Genomic DNA, 27,268 nt, shown 5'->3' with positions numbered 1-27,268 from the left:
CACAAACTCGCACAACGATGACACACTGCTCAAGAACTACAGGCTGCTCTACTGCTTCAGGAAGGACATGAACAAGGTCGAGACATTCCTGCGCACCGTGCAGTGCCGCGCTGTGGAGGGCAGCTGTGGCTTCTAGATGCCTGGGTGGCATCCCTTGTGACCCCTCCCAATTGCCACTCCTGGCCATGGAAGGTGCCACTCCAGTGTCCAACAGCCTTGTCCTAATAAAATTAAGTTGCATCATTTTGTCTGACTAGGTGTCCTTCTATAATGTTATGGGGAGGAGGGTGGTGATATGGAGCAAGGGGCAGGTTGGGAAGACGACCTGTAGGGCCCACGGGGTCTATTGGGAACCAGGCTGAAGTGCACTGGCACGATCTTAGCTCACTGCAACCTCTGCCTCCTGGGTTCAAGCGATTCTCCTGCCTCAGTCTCCCGAATAGTTGGGATCCAGGCATGCGCGACCAGGCTCAGCTAATTTTTGTATTTTTGGTAGTGACGGGGTATCACCATATTGGCCAAACTGGTCTCCAACTCCTGACCTCAGGTGATCTGCCCAACTTGGCCTCCCAAATTGCTGGGATTACAGGCATGAGCCATGGCGCCCTTCCCTGTCCTGTCATTTTAAAATAATTATACCAGCAGGAGGACGTCCAGACACAGCATGGGCGACCTGGCCATGCCCAGCCCAGTGGACATTTGACTTCTCTGCTTAGCACTGTCCTCTCATGTGCTGGGTCCACTCAGTAGACGCTTGTTGAATTCCGGGGCCTAGAGCTGTGCCAGCTGCCTCGTCTTGTCACCTTCTGGCTTATTCCCTCCCTCCATATCTTACCTATTTACCTCATGGGAATGTTTCGAATTCCAAATTTCTATTTTACTGTTACATACTTACTTGTTTGCTATTATCTCTGCTGCCAGTAGATTGTTAGCTCCAGAAGAGAAAGGATCATGTGTTTTGTTTATCTAGATATGCCCATCTGCCTGGTACAATCTCTGGCAAATGTTATAGACAACAACTACTTGTGGAATCGGTGAATGAACGAATAGAAGAATGAGTGAAAGAATGAATAGACGAAAGGCAGAAATTCAGCCTCAGGCCGGGCACAGTGACTCACGCCTGTAATCCCAGTACTTTAGAAGGCCGAGGCGGGTGGATCACAAGGTCAGGAGTTCAAGACCATCCAGGCTAACACGGTGAAAACCCATCTCTAAAAATACAACATATTAACCGGGTGTGCTGGCGGACAGCCTATAGTCCCACCTACTCAGGAGGCTGAGGCAGGAGAATGGCGTGAACCTGGGGTGGGTAGAGCTTGCAGTGAGCTGAGATCGTGCCACTGCACCCCAGCCTGGGCAACAGAGCAAGACTCCATCTCAAAAAACAAAAAGAAAAGAAAAGAAAAGAAATCCAGCCTCAAAGAGCTTACAGTCTGGTAAGAGGAATAAAATGTCTGCAAATAGCCACAGGACAGGTCAAAGGAAGGAGAGGCTATTTCCAGCTGAGGACACCCCATCAGGAAAGCACCCCAGACTTCCTACAACTACTAGACACATCTCGATGTTTTTCACTTCTCTATCAATGGATTGTCTCCCTGGAGAATCATCCCCAAAGTGAAATTACTTAGCACGTCCGGTTAGGTAGATCGTTATGTACTTCTTGGTTGTTCAGAGATCATCAACCAGTGCAAACAATACCCCATCAACACACAACAGTGCCTGCCCCTCTCCTCCCCAAGCCTTCCAAGGCCCTTTCTCCGTGCCTGAACCCCCCGGCCATATCATGTGGCAAGCTTAAGGGTCCAACGAGATACAGGAAGTGAAACACGATGTACACTGAAACGTGCAATACAAATAGGCAGCATGATGTGCCTCGGTTCACTAAACCGAGCTACACTGGGTGGTTGTTTTCTACCACTTTCCTTAATGCCTATAGACACCTCATTCTGCTGCTGAATTCCTCATGTTCAATTCCCCCCATCTTCATGGAACATCCTCTGTGCAGGGACTTGACCCCTGTCCTGTTAGCTTTGCACTGAGGCAAGCTCTGTCCATGCCTAGTAGTGCCACCATCTTTACTAGATGAGGTTTCTAAAGATCTTGGCATGGAAGGAAAGCCTGGGGGCCTTGGATAGGCCTTGGATAGTGGGAGAGCTCCAGGCAAGCCACCTGATCTCTTTGAGCCTCAGTATCCTCACTCACATCCCTAGGGCTCAGTAGAGTCCCAAGCACATGGTGGACACGCAGAAGTATTGATCATCTTCCTCACCTCCCCTAGGAAAGCCCTTGGGAATCCCCACATAATATTCCCTGAAGACCTTAATCCAATGAGCTGAGTAATTGACTCGGTACCAAACTCAGAAAAAGGATATTAGAAGCCAAAAGGAGGTAGAGTATGTCCCAGTACGATAAACAGCCTCTGATCTCAAGGAAGAAAGAACAGAGCTGCAGGTGGGAAGTGTGCGCCGCAAATCACCAAAGTGGGAGTGGAAGGAGCGCCCACCCGTCCCTCGGAGGCGATCCCTAAGACCCGGTGAGTATGGCTTCGAAAAATGTGATTGTCCTCAACCCCACAGTCTTGAACCTAACAGGAGATCTCAAAGCCTGAAAGACACCACTTTAGGATCAACAGCAGATCTGCGACTTTCCACAGCAGGCACACAGAACCCTAAAGTTAGTCAAGGTTGGACATAGGAAGGGCTTCCAAACACACAGAGAAATTCATTAATCCTAAATTATAAAGGGAGGTTCTTTAAAGGAACCAAGATGATTGTGAGATTATCCTGAGCTTTTTGTCTTGTTTTGTTTTGTTTTTGATACAGAGTCTCACTCTGTCACCAAGGCTGGAGTGCAGTGGCGTGATCTCAGCTCACTGCAACCTCCATGTTGCGGGTTCAAGCAATTCCCTGCCTCAGCCTCCTGAGTAGCTGGGATTGCAGGCACCTGCCACCATGCCCGGCTAATTTTTGTTTGTTTAGTAGAGTCGGGATATCACCATCTTGGCCAGGATGGTCTTGAACTCCTGACCTCATGATCCACCCACCTCGGCCTCCCAAAGTGGAGGGATTACAGGTGTGAGCCACAGTGTCTGGCCTATCCTGAGCCTTTTGAGGCTGAAACCAGAGATGCGAAGCCCAGCCTCTCCCCACTGGCCATGCGGAGGCTCTTGTTGGGTAGTCTCTCAGCCTGCAGGAGCCAGGGGTCTGGCCCCAAGTGATGCCCCAACAGTGGGCCACTTCCCGGGACTGTCAGGAAAATCTCAAGTCTAATTCAAAGTTGATTTTTTACTAGCAATGAATGATGGACGTGGTCTCCATTGCTCAAGGCCCTGGGAAGATCTAGACTACAGAAAAGGATCACCGACTTCTGCTCACACCTGTGGGCCTCAGTTCTTCCCTCTGGTCCATGGTTGCCATGGTAACCCTTGTAAAGTTGTTTCCCTAGGGGTCCCTGGAGTCCTCTGAGTCACCATAACTCTTGGGTCAACAGAAGTGGAGAGGTGACAGGAGACACTCCCGTACCCTGGCTGCTCCCACGTGTTTCTGGCAGTAACCTGTCTGGGGAGCCTCACCAGCCCTGTGCCTATCTGCGGAGTTGTGCAGTGATCCCCAGTTAGGGCCCCTGCTAGGGCTCATTCCTAAGGGCGGCTGGAGACTTCTTCCATGGCCGAAAATCCACATCTAAGTCCCCAACACTGGCTAAAAGACCCTGTCATGGGGTGCTGTCTGTCCCAGTTGACATTGGAGGAAGGATGGTGGGGGAGGCAGAAGCTACGTGGAGCTCAGGGACTCTCCTCCATTCCCACCTGGCTCCTCCTCTTTGCTGGTGCTGGAAGGAGAATGGAGAAAGAGGTGTCTCCACCCTCCCTGGGCCCCAGCTTTCTCAGAACTGGTATCATTGATGACACCCCTCTTGGACCCTCCTGCAGCCCTGCCTGGAGAACAGCCCACAGCCCAGGGCCCTCCCAGCAGATGATGAGTCTGGGCTGCTGATCGGGTAATGCTTCGGGAATGACGGCAGAAAAAGGAGGTCTGTCTTCTGCTCCGAAAGGGGGGAGATGGCAGGGCCCCAGCATTCACATCCTGGGCTACAGGGCTGTGGGTTTTCAATGTTGGTTGCCAACACCATAGCCAACCACTTCTAGAAGCGTTTCCTTGCTTCCTTGCTTCTGTTTCTATAGCGTCAAGTGCTAGATGCTCTTAAACTCAGCGGGGGATGATTTCAGTGCCCGTGAGGATGTTCTTTCCTGCTCTCACCTCTGGGGGCATCTGATGCTTGTGACCTCCAGATGGTATTGAAATAGCCCCAACTCTGGGCACCAGGAGACAGGAGGCTCAGTCCTGGCCTTCTCTTCCTTCGCCTTGTCCTGCTGTGAGGTTTCTACAAGGCACCCCATGCCACTGGGCCATTCTCACCTGGGAACAGAGAAAGAACAAGCTGCCCCTTATGGAAAGACAAAATGAGGCAAAGAGCCCCTTGTGTTGGGGGCAGGATCCCTGCACTCAGAGGGATTTAGAAGCTGAAATTACTGGGTTGGGAGCGGTGGCTCATGCCAGTGATCTCAGTATTTTGGGAGGCCAGGGAGGGTGGATCACCTAAAATCAAGAGTTCGAGACCAGCCTGGCCAACATACTGAAACCCCCTCTCTATTAAAAAAGTACAAAACAGCCCGGCATAGTGGTGGGAGCCTGTAATCCCAGCTACTAGGGAGGCTGAGGAGGGAGAATCATTTCAACCCAGGGGTGGAGGTTGCAGTGAGGCAAGATCATGCCACTGCACTCCAGCCTGGGTGACAGAATGAGACTCCATCACAAAAAAGAAATAAAATAAAATAAAGAAACTAAAATAACTAAATAACTGAGTAGCACCACACTACCTGCTCTGGAGAAAGGACTTTTTTTTTTTTTTTTTATCCAGGGCATCTTTCGGCCTGATGTGTTCTGAGTTCCAAAGCTGGGGAAGAGACTCAAACCTTCAAGAGCTCTTACAACTTTTAGATTCTCTGATGGTTTCAGGGCATAGGACGAAGCGCTTGTGGTCCGTGTCTGTCCCCAGGATTTCTGTTTCTTGGTTTGTATCCCTGCTGCAGGTCCAAGGACCTGGGACAATACCTCAAGTGTAGATTCGTCCTCCCAGGGACCTGGGGGAGCCCCCGCCCCCGCCCCCGCCCCCGCCCCCGCCCCAAGGCTCAGGGAAAGAGGAGAGCAAAGTGTGTGGTTGGTACCCTCTAGTGGTCAGTATTAGCACTGCATCCAGCTGCCTCGGGCTGGCCCAGGAGGAGTCAGCAAAAGTGGAATTCAGGACTGAATCCTGCCCAGAACCCCTGCAATCTATTGCCTGTGCTTGCCGCCTTTTCCCAAAACACACATTCTCTCTGCTTGGTGGAGGGGAAACATGCGAGGAGGAGGAAAGGGATAGGATAGAGAGTGGGATGGGGTCGGTAGAGGTCTTAAGGACTGGCTATCATGACATCCTTCCCCGCGTTCAGGTTGGCCACCATGGCGTGCTGCCAGAGGGCACCCACCTGACCCTTAAAGAGAGGACAGGTTGGGTAGTATCTCTGGCTGACCCTCTGTGCACAACCCTCACAGTGTTGGTGACGGTGGGAAGGGAAACATGACAAGCCAGGGGGCATGATCCCAGCATGTGTGGGAGGAGTTTCTAAATTAGCCATTAGCACAGCCGCATCAGGGGTCCCATGAGTAAACGTACAGAGAAATAGGTGGGGTCAAGCAGCCAGAGATAAGGGGCCAGGGTATAAAAAGAGCCCACAGGAGACCAGCTCCAGGATCTCAAAGCCCGACTGCCCGAACCACTCAGAGTCCTGTGGACAGCTCGCCTAGCTGCAATGGCTGCAGGTAAGCGCCCCTAAAATCCCTTTCGACACGATGTGTCCCGAGGGGAGAGGTGGCGCCCTGTAGATGGGACGGGGGCACTAACCCTCAGGTTTGGGGCTTCTGAATGTGAGTATCGCCATCTAAGCCCAGATATTTAACCAATATCAGAATGTTCCTGGTCCCTGGAGGGATGGAGAGAGAAAAACAAACAGCTCCTGGGGCGGGGAGAGCATTGGCCTCTTGCTCTCTGGCTCCCTCCGTTGCCCTCCGGTTTCTCCCCAGGCTCCCGGACATCCCTGCTCCTGGTTTTTGCCCTCCTCTGCCTGCCTTGGCTTCAAGAGGCTGGTAGGGTCCCAAGCGTACCCTTATCCAGGCTTTTTGACAACATTATGATGCAAGCCCATCGCCTGCACCAACTGGCCTTTGACACCTACCAGGAGTTTGTAAGCTCTTGGGGAATGGGTGCGTGTCAGGGGTGGCAGGAAGGGGTGACTTTCCCCCGCCTGGGAAGTCATGGGAGGAGACTAAGGAGCTCACGGTTGTTTTCTGAAGCGAAAATGCCGGCAGATGAGCATACACTGAGCAAGGTTCTCAGAGAAGTAACAATGGGAGCTGGTCTCCAGCATAGAGACCAGCAGTCCCTCTTGGTGGGGGGGTCCTTCTCCTAGGAAAAAACCTACATCCCAAAGGAAAAGAAGCATTCGCTCATGGGGAACCCCCAGGCCTCCTTCTGCTTCTCAGAGTCTATTCCCACACCCTCCAACAGGGAGGAAACGCAGCAGAAATCCGTGAGTGGATACCTTCTCCCCAAGGTGGGGATAGGGGAGGCCTGTGGTCAGAGCCCCCGGGCAGCACAGCCACTGCGTGTCCTTCCCCTGCAGAACCTAGAGCTGCTCCGCATCTCCCTGCTTCTCATCCAGTCGTGGCTGGAGCCCGTGCAGTTACTCGGGAGTGTGTTTGCCAACAACCTGGTGTATGGCACCTCGGAGAGCGATGCCTATGACCTCCTAAAGAACCTAGAGGAAGGCATCCAAACGTTGATGCGGGTGAGGGTGGCGCCAGGGTTCCCCAATCCTGCAACCTCACTGGCTTCGAGGGCTGGGGGAGAGAAACACTGCTGCCCTCTTTTTAGCAGTCAGGCCCTGACCCAAGAGAACTCACCTTAGTCTTCATTTCCCCTGGTGAATCAATCCTCCAGGTCTTTCTCTACACCCTGAAGGGGAGGGAGGAAAATGAATGAATGAGAGAGGGAGGGAGGGAACAGTGACCAAGCGCTCAGCCTCTCCTTCTCTTCCTTCACTTTGCAGAGGCTGCAAGATGGCAGCCCCCGGACTGGGCAGATCTTCAAGCAGACCTACAGCACGTTTGACACAGACTCACAGAACGATGACTCACTGCTCAAGAACTACGAGCTGCTCCACTGCTTCAGGAAGGACATGGATATGGTCGAGACATTCCTGCGCATGGTGCAGTGCCGCACTGTGGAGGGCAGCTGTGGCTTCTAGGTGCCCGCGTGGCATCCTGTGACCCCTCCCCAGTGCCTGTCCTGGCCCCGGAAGGTGCCACTCCAGTGCCCACCAACCTTGTCCTAATAAAATTAAGTTGTATCATTTTGTCTGACTAGGTGTCCTTCTATAATATTATGGGGTGGAAGGTGGTGGTGTGAAGCAAGGGGCAGCTTGGGAAGACAACCTGTAGGGCCTGCAGGGTCTATTGGGAACCAGGCCACTGAAATATAAGAGATTTGGTTGTTCCTGTGCCATAAGAAAGCTGACACATCACTGCAGTCTGTTACTCACTAAGGCCATTCCACCAGGTCAGTGGTCCCAGCTCACTGGTCATAGCTCAATGGTCATCCCAGAGATGACTTGAAGGCATTTCTTCCTGTCCCACCATTACCATCAACACCAAACCTGGCCCCCCAGGAATGAGAAGAAATGAAAACAAGATGGGCTATTAAGTGCCGAGGCAAAAGCTTCCCAACAGGTGAGGAAACAATATAATAGAATTACTTGTGTGCAGAACAACTTTAAGATCAATATTCCTTAAGCCCAACTACTCTTGGGAAATGAGAACAATGCAAAAATGAGTTTCAGACATACAGAACGAGAGCTTTTGGAATCAGAATTAGGGTGAGGGAAGTGGAAGAGAGATTTTATTTGGGGTTGCAAATGCAGTGACAACAGGTGCCAGGAAGATATCAATGTAAGCAATGAGGGCTGGATGGAATAGGATAAATCCCAGATGACACTCGCTTTCCTTTGGTGGATGCAACACAGAGGGGTGAGAACCAGCACAATCTGCAGCACTCAAGCCCCTGCTGAGGTAGGACCCACCCAGCCTGTCACCATCAGGACTGCAGGGACAGGGCTTCCAGACCTTCTGATTCTTTGAGACAGCTAGGATATTCAGACCTTTACGTGAAATCTAACATTTAAACACTGGCAACACATATTGAACATATATTAAGAGCAAAAATTAACCCAAACACACATGGTCTCCAAGCTGTTTGTGAGCAAGTTTATTCTAAGAGATGCTGATTGGGGAACTTGGTGTAAGGGAAAGAATCAGAAAAATTTGGTTTTTACATAATTTAGTGCTCCTGAATAAATTACTTGACCAAGCTGAGATAATAATATATTGCTTTACTAGGATTATGAGAGGATTAAACACAGTGACATTTTTGATATATTATAGTACTCAAGAAATTGTAGTTATTTCTGCATTGAATTTTTGGATGTTTTGTGTTTTCTGATGGAGTGTCTAAATATCTGTTGTGAAATTATATTGTTTTCCTTGACAATTAGGAAATAATGAACATTTCAGATGTTTAGTGTTGAGAAGCACTAAAGAGCGGTGGTTAGTTCTTTAGAGTTAAGAGTTTACTCTGCCAAGCACTTTGGCTAAGTGACTGGTGACCTATAAATCGATACTAAGATGCTCACAGGAACTCTAGTATCCAAAAATGATTTCATGAAGTCAGGAATTATTCTGCAATGCAAAAAATCAACCCCCTAATTAATCTTCTTTAGAAGTTCTGATTCCTATGTACTATAATGAATTTTCTTGATAATGAGACCCATTTGTGTTCATTTTTGGCTATTTTACAGTTAATAACTCAGTCCTTGGGGAGTGGCCGAAAGCTGAAATAAGAAGAACTCTGGAGCTGCTGCATTTCTCAGTTCAGAAGTCATTCCTACATCTTACGTAGTTCTTCTACTATCTGGCTTTAAAATTATGGCATTTTGAAGTTAGAAGGGCCTCATAAGTCAGTCTAGTTTCTTCTACTTTGGGAATCTTATCCTCCGGCATCCATTATAGTCAGTATTCCAATTACGAGTGTGTAGCACTAGGACCAAGGGAATCACTTTTTCACAGCGCTCCTCATTCTATTAAACCACTCTCATTGCAGAAAACTATTTCTTGCACAAAGCTGGAATCAATATTCCTGCAGCGTCCTTCATTCGGCCTTAAAATTATTTAGAAATCTCACGGTCTTTAGAAGTCGATAGAATGAGCACAATTTTAATTATCTCTTGGCTTGCGTGTTTTAAAAGGAAAGGTGACCCATCTTTGTAAGTATTTGTTGAATGCACGTGATAGGGGAATGACAATGTCCAGCGCCTACCTGGGTGACTAAGAGGGTTCTAAAGTGGGGTGGTCCTAACATAAAACTGAACTGCAGGGGGAGCCACACTCCAGAGAGTGTCCACCCAGCTCCCTTCCGGTATAGGAGAATGCACTCAACCACTGCTGGTTGAGAATTAGAAAGATACTACATGACTTTGCACATTTTCGAATATAAAAAGACCTTAAAGACCATCTACTTTAAACTCTTTTGATTTACCCACAGTTATTCTACTTTTCAGCTCATCAACTTGGTGTGGACAGCAATTTCCGCTGCAAATTTGAGATGCCTAGGGTGTTTTCTAAACGATGCATATGTAAGCCCTCAGTCCCTGAGATTCTGATATAATTAGCCTGGAATCTGGTACAGGCAAGAGTAGTTTGAAAACTTTCCCAGGTGATTCTAATGTGTAAACAAGGTTGAGAACCACTGTGTTAGGGACCGCAGAGATGAGAGCCTCGTGTCCACAGGTGTATTGGTTTAACAGGGAAAAAGGAGAATAAGGAGATGAGACACCTGGGCCAGTTGTGGTGCCACCTGCTCTGAATTCCAACCAGTCATCTCAAAAGTGTTTCTCAGGAACCAGTCACAAAAAGACAAATACTGTCTGATACCAGTCATATGAGGTACTCAGAGCAGTCAAATTCATAGAGACAAAAAGTAGGATCGTGGCTGCCAGAGGCTGTGGGGAGGGAGGGAATAGGGAGCTATTCAATGAGCAAAGGGTTTAGACTGTGCAAGATGAAAAGGGTTCTGAAGATGGATGGTGGTGATGGTTGCATGACAATGTGAATGTACTTCATGTGACAGAACTGTACACATACAATGGTTAAGATGTACACGTAAAATGGTAAAATGCTTATATATTCTCACAACTAAATATGTTTAAAGTCCATTTTGGTTTTTGTTTTTGAAACAGAGGCTGGAGTGCGGTGGTGCGATCTCAGCCCACTGCAACCTCCACCTCCCGGGTTCAAATGGCTCTCATGCCTCAGCCTCCTGAGTAGCTGGGATTATAAGCGTGCACCACCACACACGGTTAATTTTTGTGTTTTTTGTAAAGACAGGATTTCGCCATGTTGGTCAGGCTGGTCTCAAACTCCTGGCCTCAGGGGATCCACCCGCCTTGGCCTCCCAAAGTGCTAGGATTATAGGCATGAGCCACCGCGCCTGACCCTTAATGGTATTTTATAATGAAAACTCTTCCTAAAGATAAGACTAGTGAGACTGGCACAAGGAGGAGTTCAGTAGGCAGAGCTCGAGTCATCCTTGACCCCTGGGATAATGTTTTCCTGACTCTGTCATTTTTTTGAATTTACCCTAACCTAAAATGACCACTTCTGAATTTCTTCCATGAGCGTTGTTGAAATACACATGGTGAGTTTTGTCCCTTTATACACAGTTGAGAGCAGAACTGACCCCTTCCCTTTTCTTCTGAATTATCAGGTCTGGGCTTCTAGGCCAAGACAAGCTGACACTTTGCCTGGCTGCTTCTTTAATTCAGAAGGCCCTGGAGTGCTGAGGCATGTGATGAGCACCGCTGGGATTAGGGTTACCAACTTGTCCTCGTTTTCAGGAGACTTTCTCAATGTCAACACTGAAAGTCCCACGTTCCTTCCAAGAATCCCTCAGCTCAATGCAAACTCAGCTAATAGGACTGGTCACCCTACTAGTAGTCCTAAATCATAGAGGACCAAACTCGGGGGAAAGTAGGGGAAGGAGCAAGAAAAAGACTAGAAAAATCGGAAAGCTGTGCACGGTGTCTATGACTTTTGATGGCCCTCAAGGTCACCATGGATTTCTGATTCTTGCTTTGAGTTTATGTGATTATAATGATGTGCTTAATTCCCACCAGAATTATCAGTGTAATAATTAAAACCAACAAATGTGAACACCATGCTAATTTATTACAAGTATTATGTCATTTCTTTCTAATTATAATCTTCTAAGGTAAATACTATTATTAATCCTATGGTAAGAAGTCCCACTAAAGATATAACTTATGCTTTCTCAGGACTAGAGAGAAAGACACCAAAATGCCACCCTGACCATCCTTGAGAGGATAAACGGCCAGGCACGGTGGTTCATGCCTGTAATCTCAGCACTTTGGGAAGCCAAGGTGGGAGGAGGTCAGAAGTTCAAGACCAGCCTGGCCAACATGGTGTCACCCCATCTTTACTAAAAATGCAAAAATTAGCCAGGTGTGGTGGTGCACACCTGTATTCCCAGCTACTGAGGCATGAGAATCGCTCCAGCCCGGGAGGCAGAGTTGCACTCAGCCGATCATGCCACTGCACTGCAGCTGGGTGGCTGAGCAAGATTCTGTCTCAAAAATAATAATAAAGACGACAAACTTTTGGAGTATTAAAGGCCACTCTTCCTCTGGAGATAATCAAGGTAGCTGCAATTTAAGCGTGAGCCACTTGCTTTAATGTTCAGAAAGAATATGATCAAAACCATTTAGGGGGTGGGGCCTCCTCCTATAGACAATGAAGGCAGCTACCCTCAGAAGCTCTATTATACTGGAAGAGAGATGTGAGACCCTTCCTGCTTTAAGAATCAATGAAGCCGGGCATGGTGGCTCAGCCTGAAATCCCAGCACTTTGAGAGGTGGGCAGATCACCTGAGGTCAGGAGTTTGAGATCAGCCTGGCCAACATAATGACACCCTGTCTCTACTAATAACACAAAAATTAGCGGGACATGGTGGCACACACCTGTAATCCCAGCTACTCCAGAGGTGAGACAAGAAAATTGCTTGAAGCCAGGAGGCAGAAGTTGCAGTGAGCCGAGATCACGCCACTGAACTCCAGCCTGGGAGTTCAGAGCGAGACTCCATCTCCAAAAAAAAAAAAAGAAAGAAAGAAAGAATCAGTGAGAAGGGGCTGCCTGACCCCTGGTGGTGTGGATCCTTCGGGAAGGAAAGCAAACAGAGTTTCCAAGTCTACAAGGGTTCCAAGTAACCCAGCCTACTCTGAAGACCGTTGCGGGACAGCTCTTCCAAACTACTGAGCTCTAAGAACTGGAACCCTGGAAACCCAAGCAAGAGGACAAGCGCAGCTGGACTAGGCCCCGAAGAAGGAGATCATCCTCCCTCAGAGATCCACAGCAGCTGGGAACCCGGATCTGCAGACCCACTTGGTTTGATGGTATTGTGTGGGACCATCTGTCAACACTGACACCCTGTGGCAGTGACAAGCAAAGGCAACAGCCGGCTAAGTCTCCAGGCTCTCCCTGCTGGAACTAGAAAGTCCAAGTGGCCCCCTTCTTCCCTCCCTTTTTGGTTTTGTTTGTTTTGTTTTGTGTTTGTTTCTTTGTTTTTGTTTTCATTTTCTTCAAGACGGGAGTGTTGCTCAGTTGGCCAGGCTGAAGTGCAATGGCGCGATCTCGGCTCACTGCAACCTCCACGCCCCAGATTCAAGCGATTCTCCTGCCTCAGCCTCCCCAGTAGCTGGGATTACAGGTGCACACCACCACACCTGGCTCATTTTTCCCTTCCTTTTTAGATTTGCTGTGCTTCAAGACACTGAGGCCATGAGGCAGGGTTTGCAGATAAAGGATAACTACAGCCCTGATGCGGCTGATCCTGACACCGAAATGGCTGTGGATCCCCGGATGGGGCGGCTCTATACTCCTGTCTCTGAAACCTGCTTCTTAACTTACTTCCCCAAATGCTCGATTCAGGGAAGGTGGATGATTTATATCAGACTCACAGGATGAGAGAGCAGTAGCTCCACCTAGTGGAAACATCCAGGTTGAAAAGGTCATGTTGGGGGATGATGCTATTTTGCAAAGTCAAGATAATTCATGTCCCTCCAGGAAGCCTTCTTTGATCTGAGTTATGCTTTCTCTTAACAATCTGCTTTCCCAGTCATAGGAATTCATGCACAAATGTAATCTCCTACTTGTTTGTCTAAATAGCTTTCCTAATAAATTTGTGGAAGCCAGGGACAATGTTTTGTTCACCGCTGCATCCCCACTGCTTTGTATGTGGTGAAACCAAAGGGTTATTTTTATACTTAATCTATAACACCAGACTCAGAGGAGGTCTGAGAAGAATGGGAAAATGTTTTCTCTCTGGTGTCTGATGCCACGATTTTTTCTAGCTAGTATCTGCAATTTGGAAGGCTACGCACCTCTCTCTATCTGGAAGTCTGAACTTCAGTTTTTGTTTTTGTTTCATTTGTTTTGTTTTTGAGACAGGGTCTGGCTCTGTCACCCAGGCTGGAGTGCAGTGCATGATCTCAACTAGCTGCAACCCTGCACCTCCCGCGCTCAAGTGATCCTCCCACCTCAGACTCTCTGAGTCCGCAGATTCAAGTAGCTGGGACTACAGGCACGTGCCAGTATAGTACACTAAGTTTTGTATTTTTTGTAGAAATGGGGTTTCACCATGTTGTCCAGGATATTTGCCAACTCTGGGGCTCAAGTGATTCGCCTGCCTCAGCCTCTCAAAGACCTGGGATTACAGGTGTGAGCCACCTCCCCGGCCTGAATTTTAGTTTTGAAAGCAGGTCAAATAGGCTGCTGCCCTGAGCTAATGCACCCCCTGCCCTGGGCTGGTTGTTTATGCTATCAACACGGTGTTTTTTCCTTAGAAATTGTCCTTAAAGTTATAAAATGCAGCTGGGAGCGGTGGCTCACACCTGTAATCCCAGCACTTTAGAAGGCCGAGGTGCGTGGATCACGAGGTCAGGACTTCAAGAGCAGCCTGGCCAAGATAGTGAAACGCTGTTTCTACTAAAAACACAAAAAATTAGCTGGGCATGATGGTGGGCACCTGTAATCCCAGCTACTCTGGAGGCTGAGGCAGAGAATTCCTTGAACCTGGGAGGTGGAGTTTGAAGTGAGCCAAAATTGCGCGACTGCACTCCAGCCTGGGCAACAGGGCGAGACTCCATCTAAAAAAAAAAGTTATAAAATGCAACTGTTTGACATAATAAGAGCTTTCAGCAATGACACAGAAGGGTAGAGAAATGCATTTGGATATCATAAAATCACTTTTATTTTTACCATAGCAACTTTCCAGTGAACATTTCTTGACTGATTTGGAAGAAAAGATCTGGTTTTATGATTCCTCATGCCTTCTCCGAGGGTGAATATACTCTTTTCCAAGGACAAGAAAGGAAGCTGAATCATAAAATCATATGAACGTTTGCACAAGAGGATTCCTCTTGAAGTTTCAGGGAAATTGTTTTCAGACAGATGAAAATATCCACTTGTTGATGAAAAGGGAGAGTAAACATTGGAACTGTAACCTAGACGCCCATATGGGTAAAAAAAATAAAACTGGCAAATGCCAACTCACAGTTGATCTCTCTGTCAAAAGGAATTCAGAGATGTTTGGAGTGCTTAACCTATGACGCCAATTCCGTGGAAGAACTCTACCTTCTACTTCACAGACAGGACACTGGGCTAGATAGGATGCTTGTCCGGCCCAAAGTGGAATTTCTTACCATCTGTATACTCCCCCAAGACCCACAACAGATGGTTACTGAGTTGAAGCTTGCCACTGATCCTTAATGATGTCAACAAGCTCAGCTCTGGGAGCTGGCACTCCAGAAGCCCAGGTCAGGGGAGCAATGGAAAGTGGAGATGGGAACAGAGCTCTGACTCCTAGCCCCGTATTTGATACTTACTCCCTTCAAAGTCCTGTCCCTGGACTACAAATTGAGTTCCCAGTTAGAAATCAGAAAACCATGACATATGAGTTGCATTTCTAAGATGTGCCTGTCTTTAGCATGACGTTTAAGAGAAAGGGCAGTGCGAACCATAAAGAAATGGCAGCCAGGCGTGGTGGTGTGCACCTGTAATCCCAGCTACTGGGGAGGCTGAGGCAGGAGAATCACCTGAACCTGGGAGGCTGAAGCTGCAGTGAGCCGAGACTGCATCATTGCACTCCAGCCTAGGTGACAACAGTGAGACTCCATCTCAAAAAGAGAAAAAAAAGGAGGGGAGAGAGATAGAGGGAAAGGTGAGCTTGTGGACATACTGGACACACAGGACCTGGGACATGGGGGCCTGAAACACTGTTTTACAGACAGAAGAATACAAAGGGAAATGCAGCCTGCCATTCTGTTTCTTCCTTTCTCCTCTATCCCTTCTTCCCTCCCTGGGAAACCACAGTAGCAGAAGTCTCATTCCATCAAATAGCTGTCAATTATATGAGTTGTACTTTTCTCTTCCTCAACAGTAAACTGGCTTTTCTCCTCTTTGTCCTCCTCTTTCTGTCTAGAGAGCAATTTCCTCCCGTCCACTTTGCAGGGCCGATAGCTCAAATACAGTGCTATGGTGATGACACCCACTCCAAGGGCAACGGTAATAACGACAAAGAGGGCAGAGCTGATTCCTTCATCCAATCCTGTCCAAGCACAGAAGACAGAGTTAGGAAGGTCACAAAGTACGAGGATCACCCACCCCAGCCCACCAGGCCCACTTCTGAGTCTCATTCTTCCCAACCTAGTAGAATCTTTCTTATTTTCATCCTTGGATAAGAATCCCAAACCCCTGAGGGATTTCCATCCTCCGCCCGGCAGCAGAGCAGCAAAGTTTACCTTGAACAATGACAGCAATGTCTTTGCTGACAGAGCCCAGCTGGTTAGTGGCTGTGCAGCAGTAGGCTCTGGTGTGGTTCTGGGTTGCCTTCTGTGGCACTTCAAGGTCAAAGACCACCCCATTCCAGGTACACACCAAGGCTGGAGCTGGGTTTCCCTTTGGGACACAAGCAAGCCTGTGTTCCATCCCTTCCAGCCAGGTCTGTTTGCCAGAGCATCGGGATTCCTCTAACCATGGCTTGTCTGCAAAAACGGTTTCCCAAAGAGCTGAGTTCGGTGCACCACACTCCCTCACTACCTTCACACCCTGCTCCCTCTCCTCACCCAAATGTGGTCCCCTCCACCCAACAGCTTTCCTTACTAACGGAGCACTAGCAGATCTCTGCTTTGAGTCAACTCTTCTTTCCCATCTTCCCCATGGGCAGGGAGTCCCAGATGAAACCTAGGGTGTTCTTATGGATTCCGACTAAATGATAATGCTGCTCGAGCCATGGTGGCCCTGGGGCTCCTGCTTCCCATCTGTGCTTCTCAGTGGGTAAGGAGCTAGATAATGGTGACCTCAGAGATTAGGATTTTTCTACCTTTTTTTTCTTTTTTCTTTTTTTTTTGGAGACAAAGTCAGTCTCACTCTGTTGCCCCAGCTGGAGTGCAGAGGCATGATCTTGGCTCATGGCAACCTCTGCCTCTCGGGTTCAAGCAATTCTCATGCCGCAGCCTCTCCAATAGCTAGAATTACAGACGCACGTCACCATGAGCAGCTAATTTTTCTATTTTCAGTAGAGATGGGTTTCACCATGATGGCGATGCTGGTCTCAAACTCCTTACCTCAGGTGATCCACCTGTGTCGGCCTCCCAAACTGTTGGGATTACAGGCGTGAGCCACCACGCCCAGCCTATCCTGAGCCTTTTGAAGCAGACGCCAGAGATGCGAAGCCCAGTCTCTCCCGCCTGGCCATGTGGAGGCTCTTATTGGGTAGTCTCTCAGCCTGCAGGAGCCAGGGATCTGGCCCCAGGTGATGCCCCAACAGTGGGCCACTCCCCACGACTGTCAGGAAAATCCCAAGTCTAATTCAAAGTTGATTTTCTACTAGCAATGAATGATGGACATGGTCTCCATTGCTTAAGGCCCTGGGAAGATCTAGACTAGAGAAAAGGATCATCGACTTCTGCCCACACCTGTGGGCCTCAGTTCTTCCCTCTGGTCCATGGTTGCCATGGTAACGCTTTGTAAAGTTGTTTCCCCAGGGGTCTCTAGAGTCCTCTGAGTCACCATAACTCTGAGGTCAACAGAAGTGGAGAGAGGAGACACTCCCTGCCCTAGCTGGTCCCACGTGTTTCTGGCAGTAACCTGTCTCAGGAAACTCACCAGCCCTGTGCCCATCTACGGAGTTCTGGAGTGATCCCCAGTTAGGGCCCCTGCTGCCCTCATTCCTAAGGGAGGCTGGAGACTTCTTCCATGGCCAAAAACCCACATCTAAGTCCCCAGCACTAGCTAAAAGGCCCTGTCACGGGGTGCTATCTGTCCGTCCCAGTTCACATTGGAGGAAGGATGGTGGGGGAGGCAGAAGCTACGTGGAGCTCAGGGACTCTCCTCCATTCCCACCTGGCTCCTCCTCTTTGCTGCTGCTGGAAGGAGCATGGGGAAAGTGGTGTCTCCACCCTCCCTTGTCCCCATCTTTCTCAGAGTTGGTATCATTGATGACACCCCTCTTGGATCCTCCCGCAGCCCTGCCTGGAGAACAGCCCACAGCCCAGGGCCCTCCCAGCAGATGATGAGTCTGGGCTGCTGGTCGGGTAATGCTTCAGGAATGAAGGCAGAAAAAGGAGGTCTCTCTTCCTCTCTGAAAGACGGGAGACGGCAGGGCCCCAGTATTCACATCCTGGGCCACAGGGCTGTGGGTTTTCATTGCTGGTTGCCAACACCACAGCCAACCACTTCTAGAAGTGTTTCCTTGTTTCCTTCCTCGTGTTTCTACAGCGTCAAGTGCTAGATGCTCTTAAACTCAGCGGGGGATGATTTCAGTGCCCGTGAGGATGTTCTTTCCTGCTCTCACCTCTGGAGGCATCTGATGCTTGTGACCTCCAGATGGTATTGAAATAGCACCAACCCTGGGCACCAGGAGACAGGAGGCTCAGTCCTGGCCTTCTCTGCCTTCGCCTTGTCCTGCTGTGAGGTTTCTACAAGGCACCCCATGCCACTGGGCCATTCTCACCTGGGAATAGAGAAAGAACAATTTGCCCCTTATGGAAAGACGAAATGAGGCAAAAGGCCCCTTATGTTGTGGGCAGAATCCCTGCACTCAGAGGGATTTAGAAGCTGAAATAACTGGGTTGGGAGCAGTGGCTCGCGCCATCTCACTATTTTGGGAGGCCAGGGAGGGTGGATCATCTAAACTCAAGAGTTCGAGACCAGCCTGGCCAACATACTGAAATCTCATCTCTACTAAAAAAGTACAAAACTTAGCCTGGCATAGTGGCGGGTGCCTGTAATCCCAGCTACTAGGGAGGCTGAGGAGGGAGAATCACTTGAACCCAGGAGGTGGAGGTTGCAGTGAGGCAAGATTGTGCTACTGCACTCCAGCCTGGGCAACAGAATGATACTCCATCTCAAAAATAAAAATAAAAATAAAATGAAGAAACTAAAATAACTAAATAACTGAGTAGCACCACACTACCTGCTCTGGAGAAAGGACTTTTTTTTTTAATCTGTTTTGAGATGGAGACTCGCTCTGTCACGCAGGCTGGAGTGCAGTGGCACCATCTTGGCTCACGGCAACCTCTGCCTCCTGGGTTCAAGTGAGTCTCCTGCCTCAGCCTCCCACTTTTACAGGCTTGTGCCACCACGCCCAGCTAATTTTTGTATTCTTAGGAGAGATGGAGTTTTGCCATGGTGGCCAGTCTGGTCTTGCACTCCTGACCTTAAGTGATCCACCCACCTCAGCCTCCCAAAATGCTGGGATTACAGGCATGAGCCACCGTGCCCGGCCCGGAGAAAGGACTTTGAGTAACACAATGTGGGAAGAGCAAGGTTGTGGAGATCTGCTGCCCTGGCTGAGGTAGCTCATGCAATCAGTCTCTCTCAGCCTCAGTGTCTTGACCTGTGAAACGGGATGATAATAACACCTCCTTCACAAGACAAGTGGCAGGTCTGACGTGAGAATGCACAGGCAGGCCCTTGGCAACTGGATAAGCTCTATACAGCTCTGGAAAGGAGGGGGAGAAAAAAGAGGAGGGGCTTCCATGGCTGGAGAGGGCATCTTTCGGCCTGATGTGTTCTGAGTTCCAAAGCTGGGAAAGACACTCAAACCTTCCAGAGCTCTTCCAACTTTTCGATTCTCTGATGGTTTCAGGTCTAGGGGAGGAAGCGCTTGTGGTCCGTGTCTGTCCCCGGGATATCTGTTTCTTGGTTTGCATCTCTGCTGCAGGTCCAAGGAGCTGGGGCAATACCATGAGTCTGGGTTCTTCATCCCCAGGGACCTGTGGGAGCTCTCCCCCACCACCACCGCCCACCCGACTCAGGGAAAGGGGAGAGCAAAGTGTGGGGTTGGTTCCCTCTAGTGGTCAGTGTTAGCACTGCATCCAGTTGCCTCAGGCGGGCCCAGGAGGAGTCAGCAAAAGTGGAATTCAGGACTGAATCCTGCCCAGAACCCCCACAATCTATTGGCTGTGTTTGGTGCCTTTTCGCAACACACACATTCTCTCTGCTGGGTGGAGGGGAGACATGTGAGGAGGAGGAAAGGGATAGGATAGAGAGTGGGATGGGGTCTGTAGGGGTCTCGAGGACTGGCTATCCTGACATCCTTCCCCGTGTTCAGGTTGGCCACCATGATGTGCTGCCAGAGGGCACCCACCTGCTCCTTAAAGAGAGGACAAGTTGGGTGGTATCTCTGGCCGACACTCTGTGCACAACTCTTACGATGCTGGTAACGGTGAGAAGGGAAAGATGACAAGCCAGGGGGCATGATCCCAGCATGTGTGGGAGGAGCTTCTAAATTAGCCATTAGCACAGGTACATCAGTGGCCCCATGCGTAAACGTACAGAGAAATAGGTGGGGTCAAGCAGCAAGAGATAAGGGGCCAGGGTATAAAAAGGGCCCACAAGAGACCAGCTCCAGGATCCCAAGGCCCGACTCCCTGAAACACTTAGAGTCCTGCGGACAGCTCACCTAGCTGCAATGGCTGCAGGTAAGCGCCCCTAAAATCCATTTCTGCACGATGTGTCCTGAGGGGAGAGGCGGAACCCTGTAGATGGGACGGGGGCATCTCAGCCCAGATATTTGGCCAATCTCAGAATGTTCCTGGTCCCTGGAGGAGGGAGAAAAAAAAACAGCTCCTGGAGCAGGGACAGCACTGGCATCTTGCTCTCCATTCCCTCTGTTGCCCTCCGGTTTCTCCCCAGGCTCCTGGACATGCCTAATTCTGGCTATTGCCCTGCTCTGCCTACCTTGGCTTCAAGAGGGCAGTGCCTTCCCAACCATTCCCTTATCCTGGCTTTTTAACACCGCTGTGCTCCGCGCCCATCACCTGCATAAGCTGGCATCTGACACGTACCCGAAGTTTGTAAGCTCTTGGGGAATGGGTGCACATCAGGGGTGGCAAGAAGGGGTGACTTTCCCTCGCTGGGAAGTCCTGGGAGAGAATAAGGAGCTCAGGGTTGTTTTCTGAAGCAGAAATGCAGGCAGATGAGCGTACGCTGAGTGAGGTTCCCAGAAAAGTAACAACGGGAGCTGGTCTGCAGGGTAGACCTTGGTGGGTGGTCCTTCTCCTAGGAAGAAGCCTATATCCCAAAGGAACAGAAGTATTCATTCCTGCGCAACCCCCAGACCTCTCTCTGCTTCTCAGAGTCTATTCCGACACCCTCCAACAAGGAGGAAACACAGCAGAAATCCGTGAGTGGATGCCTTCTCCCCCAGGCGGGGATGGGGTAGGCCTGTGGTCAGAGCCCCCGGGCAGCACAGCAACCGCTGGTCCTTCCTCTGCAGAACCTAGAGCTGCTCCACATCTCCCTGCTGCTCATCCAGTCGTGGCTGGAGCCCGTGCAGTGCCTCAGGAGTGTGTTTACCAACAACCTGGTGTATGGCACCTCGAACTTCAACGTCTATCTCTACCTAAAGAACCTAGAGGAAGGCATCCAAACGCTGATGTGGGTGAGGGTGACCCCAGGGGTTCCCAATCCTGGAACCCCACTGGCTTCGAGGGGTGAGGGAGAGAAACTGCTGCCCTCTTTTTAGCAGTCAGGCTCTGACCTAAGAGAACTCACCTTAGTCTTCATTTCCTCTCGTGAATCCTCCAGGCCTCTCTCTACACCCTGAAGGGGAGGGAGGAAAACGAATGAATGAGAGCGGGAGGGAGGCAACAGTGACCAAGCGCTCAGCCTCTCCTTCTCTTCCTTCACTTTGCAGAGGCTGGAAGACGGCAGCCCCCGGACTGGGCAGATCTTCAAGCAGACCTACAGCAAGTTTGACACAAACTCGCACAACGATGACACACTGCTCAAGAACTACAGGCTGCTCTACTGCTTCAGGAAGGACATGAACAAGGTCGAGACATTCCTGCGCACCGTGCAGTGCCGCGCTGTGGAGGGCAGCTGTGGCTTCTAGATGCCTGGGTGGCATCCCTTGTGACCCCTCCCAATTGCCACTCCTGGCCATGGAAGGTGCCACTCCAGTGTCCAACAGCCTTGTCCTAATAAAATTAAGTTGCATCATTTTGTCTGACTAGGTGTCCTTCTATAATGTTATGGGGAGGAGGGTGGTGATATGGAGCAAGGGGCAGGTTGGGAAGACGACCTGTAGGGCCCACGGGGTCTATTGGGAACCAGGCTGAAGTGCACTGGCACGATCTTAGCTCACTGCAACCTCTGCCTCCTGGGTTCAAGCGATTCTCCTGCCTCAGTCTCCCGAATAGTTGGGATCCAGGCATGCGCGACCAGGCTCAGCTAATTTTTGTATTTTTGGTAGTGACGGGGTATCACCATATTGGCCAAACTGGTCTCCAACTCCTGACCTCAGGTGATCTGCCCAACTTGGCCTCCCAAATTGCTGGGATTACAGGCATGAGCCATGGCGCCCTTCCCTGTCCTGTCATTTTAAAATAATTATACCAGCAGGAGGACGTCCAGACACAGCATGGGCGACCTGGCCATGCCCAGCCCAGTGGACATTTGACTTCTCTGCTTAGCACTGTCCTCTCATGTGCTGGGTCCACTCAGTAGACGCTTGTTGAATTCCGGGGCCTAGAGCTGTGCCAGCTGCCTCGTCTTGTCACCTTCTGGCTTATTCCCTCCCTCCATATCTTACCTATTTACCTCATGGGAATGTTTCGAATTCCAAATTTCTATTTTACTGTTACATACTTACTTGTTTGCTATTATCTCTGCTGCCAGTAGATTGTTAGCTCCAGAAGAGAAAGGATCATGTGTTTTGTTTATCTAGATATGCCCATCTGCCTGGTACAATCTCTGGCAAATGTTATAGACAACAACTACTTGTGGAATCGGTGAATGAACGAATAGAAGAATGAGTGAAAGAATGAATAGACGAAAGGCAGAAATTCAGCCTCAGGCCGGGCACAGTGACTCACGCCTGTAATCCCAGTACTTTAGAAGGCCGAGGCGGGTGGATCACAAGGTCAGGAGTTCAAGACCATCCAGGCTAACACGGTGAAAACCCATCTCTAAAAATACAACATATTAACCGGGTGTGCTGGCGGACAGCCTATAGTCCCACCTACTCAGGAGGCTGAGGCAGGAGAATGGCGTGAACCTGGGGTGGGTAGAGCTTGCAGTGAGCTGAGATCGTGCCACTGCACCCCAGCCTGGGCAACAGAGCAAGACTCCATCTCAAAAAACAAAAAGAAAAGAAAAGAAAAGAAATCCAGCCTCAAAGAGCTTACAGTCTGGTAAGAGGAATAAAATGTCTGCAAATAGCCACAGGACAGGTCAAAGGAAGGAGAGGCTATTTCCAGCTGAGGACACCCCATCAGGAAAGCACCCCAGACTTCCTACAACTACTAGACACATCTCGATGTTTTTCACTTCTCTATCAATGGATTGTCTCCCTGGAGAATCATCCCCAAAGTGAAATTACTTAGCACGTCCGGTTAGGTAGATCGTTATGTACTTCTTGGTTGTTCAGAGATCATCAACCAGTGCAAACAATACCCCATCAACACACAACAGTGCCTGCCCCTCTCCTCCCCAAGCCTTCCAAGGCCCTTTCTCCGTGCCTGAACCCCCCGGCCATATCATGTGGCAAGCTTAAGGGTCCAACGAGATACAGGAAGTGAAACACGATGTACACTGAAACGTGCAATACAAATAGGCAGCATGATGTGCCTCGGTTCACTAAACCGAGCTACACTGGGTGGTTGTTTTCTACCACTTTCCTTAATGCCTATAGACACCTCATTCTGCTGCTGAATTCCTCATGTTCAATTCCCCCCATCTTCATGGAACATCCTCTGTGCAGGGACTTGACCCCTGTCCTGTTAGCTTTGCACTGAGGCAAGCTCTGTCCATGCCTAGTAGTGCCACCATCTTTACTAGATGAGGTTTCTAAAGATCTTGGCATGGAAGGAAAGCCTGGGGGCCTTGGATAGGCCTTGGATAGTGGGAGAGCTCCAGGCAAGCCACCTGATCTCTTTGAGCCTCAGTATCCTCACTCACATCCCTAGGGCTCAGTAGAGTCCCAAGCACATGGTGGACACGCAGAAGTATTGATCATCTTCCTCACCTCCCCTAGGAAAGCCCTTGGGAATCCCCACATAATATTCCCTGAAGACCTTAATCCAATGAGCTGAGTAATTGACTCGGTACCAAACTCAGAAAAAGGATATTAGAAGCCAAAAGGAGGTAGAGTATGTCCCAGTACGATAAACAGCCTCTGATCTCAAGGAAGAAAGAACAGAGCTGCAGGTGGGAAGTGTGCGCCGCAAATCACCAAAGTGGGAGTGGAAGGAGCGCCCACCCGTCCCTCGGAGGCGATCCCTAAGACCCGGTGAGTATGGCTTCGAAAAATGTGATTGTCCTCAACCCCACAGTCTTGAACCTAACAGGAGATCTCAAAGCCTGAAAGACACCACTTTAGGATCAACAGCAGATCTGCGACTTTCCACAGCAGGCACACAGAACCCTAAAGTTAGTCAAGGTTGGACATAGGAAGGGCTTCCAAACACACAGAGAAATTCATTAATCCTAAATTATAAAGGGAGGTTCTTTAAAGGAACCAAGATGATTGTGAGATTATCCTGAGCTTTTTGTCTTGTTTTGTTTTGTTTTTGATACAGAGTCTCACTCTGTCACCAAGGCTGGAGTGCAGTGGCGTGATCTCAGCTCACTGCAACCTCCATGTTGCGGGTTCAAGCAATTCCCTGCCTCAGCCTCCTGAGTAGCTGGGATTGCAGGCACCTGCCACCATGCCCGGCTAATTTTTGTTTGTTTAGTAGAGTCGGGATATCACCATCTTGGCCAGGATGGTCTTGAACTCCTGACCTCATGATCCACCCACCTCGGCCTCCCAAAGTGGAGGGATTACAGGTGTGAGCCACAGTGTCTGGCCTATCCTGAGCCTTTTGAGGCTGAAACCAGAGATGCGAAGCCCAGCCTCTCCCCACTGGCCATGCGGAGGCTCTTGTTGGGTAGTCTCTCAGCCTGCAGGAGCCAGGGGTCTGGCCCCAAGTGATGCCCCAACAGTGGGCCACTTCCCGGGACTGTCAGGAAAATCTCAAGTCTAATTCAAAGTTGATTTTTTACTAGCAATGAATGATGGACGTGGTCTCCATTGCTCAAGGCCCTGGGAAGATCTAGACTACAGAAAAGGATCACCGACTTCTGCTCACACCTGTGGGCCTCAGTTCTTCCCTCTGGTCCATGGTTGCCATGGTAACCCTTGTAAAGTTGTTTCCCTAGGGGTCCCTGGAGTCCTCTGAGTCACCATAACTCTTGGGTCAACAGAAGTGGAGAGGTGACAGGAGACACTCCCGTACCCTGGCTGCTCCCACGTGTTTCTGGCAGTAACCTGTCTGGGGAGCCTCACCAGCCCTGTGCCTATCTGCGGAGTTGTGCAGTGATCCCCAGTTAGGGCCCCTGCTAGGGCTCATTCCTAAGGGCGGCTGGAGACTTCTTCCATGGCCGAAAATCCACATCTAAGTCCCCAACACTGGCTAAAAGACCCTGTCATGGGGTGCTGTCTGTCCCAGTTGACATTGGAGGAAGGATGGTGGGGGAGGCAGAAGCTACGTGGAGCTCAGGGACTCTCCTCCATTCCCACCTGGCTCCTCCTCTTTGCTGGTGCTGGAAGGAGAATGGAGAAAGAGGTGTCTCCACCCTCCCTGGGCCCCAGCTTTCTCAGAACTGGTATCATTGATGACACCCCTCTTGGACCCTCCTGCAGCCCTGCCTGGAGAACAGCCCACAGCCCAGGGCCCTCCCAGCAGATGATGAGTCTGGGCTGCTGATCGGGTAATGCTTCGGGAATGACGGCAGAAAAAGGAGGTCTGTCTTCTGCTCCGAAAGGGGGGAGATGGCAGGGCCCCAGCATTCACATCCTGGGCTACAGGGCTGTGGGTTTTCAATGTTGGTTGCCAACACCATAGCCAACCACTTCTAGAAGCGTTTCCTTGCTTCCTTGCTTCTGTTTCTATAGCGTCAAGTGCTAGATGCTCTTAAACTCAGCGGGGGATGATTTCAGTGCCCGTGAGGATGTTCTTTCCTGCTCTCACCTCTGGGGGCATCTGATGCTTGTGACCTCCAGATGGTATTGAAATAGCCCCAACTCTGGGCACCAGGAGACAGGAGGCTCAGTCCTGGCCTTCTCTTCCTTCGCCTTGTCCTGCTGTGAGGTTTCTACAAGGCACCCCATGCCACTGGGCCATTCTCACCTGGGAACAGAGAAAGAACAAGCTGCCCCTTATGGAAAGACAAAATGAGGCAAAGAGCCCCTTGTGTTGGGGGCAGGATCCCTGCACTCAGAGGGATTTAGAAGCTGAAATTACTGGGTTGGGAGCGGTGGCTCATGCCAGTGATCTCAGTATTTTGGGAGGCCAGGGAGGGTGGATCACCTAAAATCAAGAGTTCGAGACCAGCCTGGCCAACATACTGAAACCCCCTCTCTATTAAAAAAGTACAAAACAGCCCGGCATAGTGGTGGGAGCCTGTAATCCCAGCTACTAGGGAGGCTGAGGAGGGAGAATCATTTCAACCCAGGGGTGGAGGTTGCAGTGAGGCAAGATCATGCCACTGCACTCCAGCCTGGGTGACAGAATGAGACTCCATCACAAAAAAGAAATAAAATAAAATAAAGAAACTAAAATAACTAAATAACTGAGTAGCACCACACTACCTGCTCTGGAGAAAGGACTTTTTTTTTTTTTTTTTATCCAGGGCATCTTTCGGCCTGATGTGTTCTGAGTTCCAAAGCTGGGGAAGAGACTCAAACCTTCAAGAGCTCTTACAACTTTTAGATTCTCTGATGGTTTCAGGGCATAGGACGAAGCGCTTGTGGTCCGTGTCTGTCCCCAGGATTTCTGTTTCTTGGTTTGTATCCCTGCTGCAGGTCCAAGGACCTGGGACAATACCTCAAGTGTAGATTCGTCCTCCCAGGGACCTGGGGGAGCCCCCGCCCCCGCCCCCGCCCCCGCCCCCGCCCCAAGGCTCAGGGAAAGAGGAGAGCAAAGTGTGTGGTTGGTACCCTCTAGTGGTCAGTATTAGCACTGCATCCAGCTGCCTCGGGCTGACCCAGGAGGAGTCAGCAAAAGTGGAATTCAGGACTGAATCCTGCCCAGAACCCCTGCAATCTATTGCCTGTGCTTGCCGCCTTTTCCCAAAACACACATTCTCTCTGCTTGGTGGAGGGGAAACATGCGAGGAGGAGGAAAGGGATAGGATAGAGAGTGGGATGGGGTCGGTAGAGGTCTTAAGGACTGGCTATCATGACATCCTTCCCCGCGTTCAGGTTGGCCACCATGGCGTGCTGCCAGAGGGCACCCACCTGACCCTTAAAGAGAGGACAGGTTGGGTAGTATCTCTGGCTGACCCTCTGTGCACAACCCTCACAGTGTTGGTGACGGTGGGAAGGGAAACATGACAAGCCAGGGGGCATGATCCCAGCATGTGTGGGAGGAGTTTCTAAATTAGCCATTAGCACAGCCGCATCAGGGGTCCCATGAGTAAACGTACAGAGAAATAGGTGGGGTCAAGCAGCCAGAGATAAGGGGCCAGGGTATAAAAAGAGCCCACAGGAGACCAGCTCC

At 50.0% G+C, this 27,268-nt stretch overlaps 1 protein-coding gene and 1 pseudogene across 2 annotated transcripts; both read left to right on the top strand.

Moving 5' to 3' along the window:
* The first annotated feature begins 5,786 nt into the window (after positions 1-5,786).
* Positions 5,787-7,450, top strand: LOC135967741 (somatotropin-like). Of its 2 annotated transcripts, XM_065531849.2 has the most exons (5): positions 5,787-5,858; positions 6,120-6,280; positions 6,506-6,625; positions 6,719-6,883; positions 7,145-7,450. In XM_065531849.2, the coding sequence occupies exons 1-5, from the start codon at positions 5,849-5,851 to the stop codon at positions 7,340-7,342; spliced, it is 654 nt and encodes a 217-aa protein (XP_065387921.1). In that variant the 5' UTR covers positions 5,787-5,848; the 3' UTR covers positions 7,343-7,450. The 2 variants fall into 2 exon arrangements, with proteins under 2 accessions (XP_065387921.1, XP_065387920.1); XM_065531848.2 differs by having other exon boundaries at positions 6,506-6,883.
* Positions 7,451-20,079: 12,629 nt separating this feature from the next.
* Positions 20,080-21,482, top strand: LOC135967887 (growth hormone variant-like; annotated as a pseudogene).
* The last annotated feature ends 5,786 nt before the right edge of the window (positions 21,483-27,268 follow it).

Source organism: Macaca fascicularis, chromosome 16 (genome assembly GCF_037993035.2).
Source record: "Macaca fascicularis isolate 582-1 chromosome 16, T2T-MFA8v1.1".
Taxonomy (NCBI): domain Eukaryota; kingdom Metazoa; phylum Chordata; class Mammalia; order Primates; family Cercopithecidae; genus Macaca; species Macaca fascicularis.
Note: the sequence above shows the minus strand (reverse complement) of the source record. Positions and strands in the feature narration are given on the sequence as shown.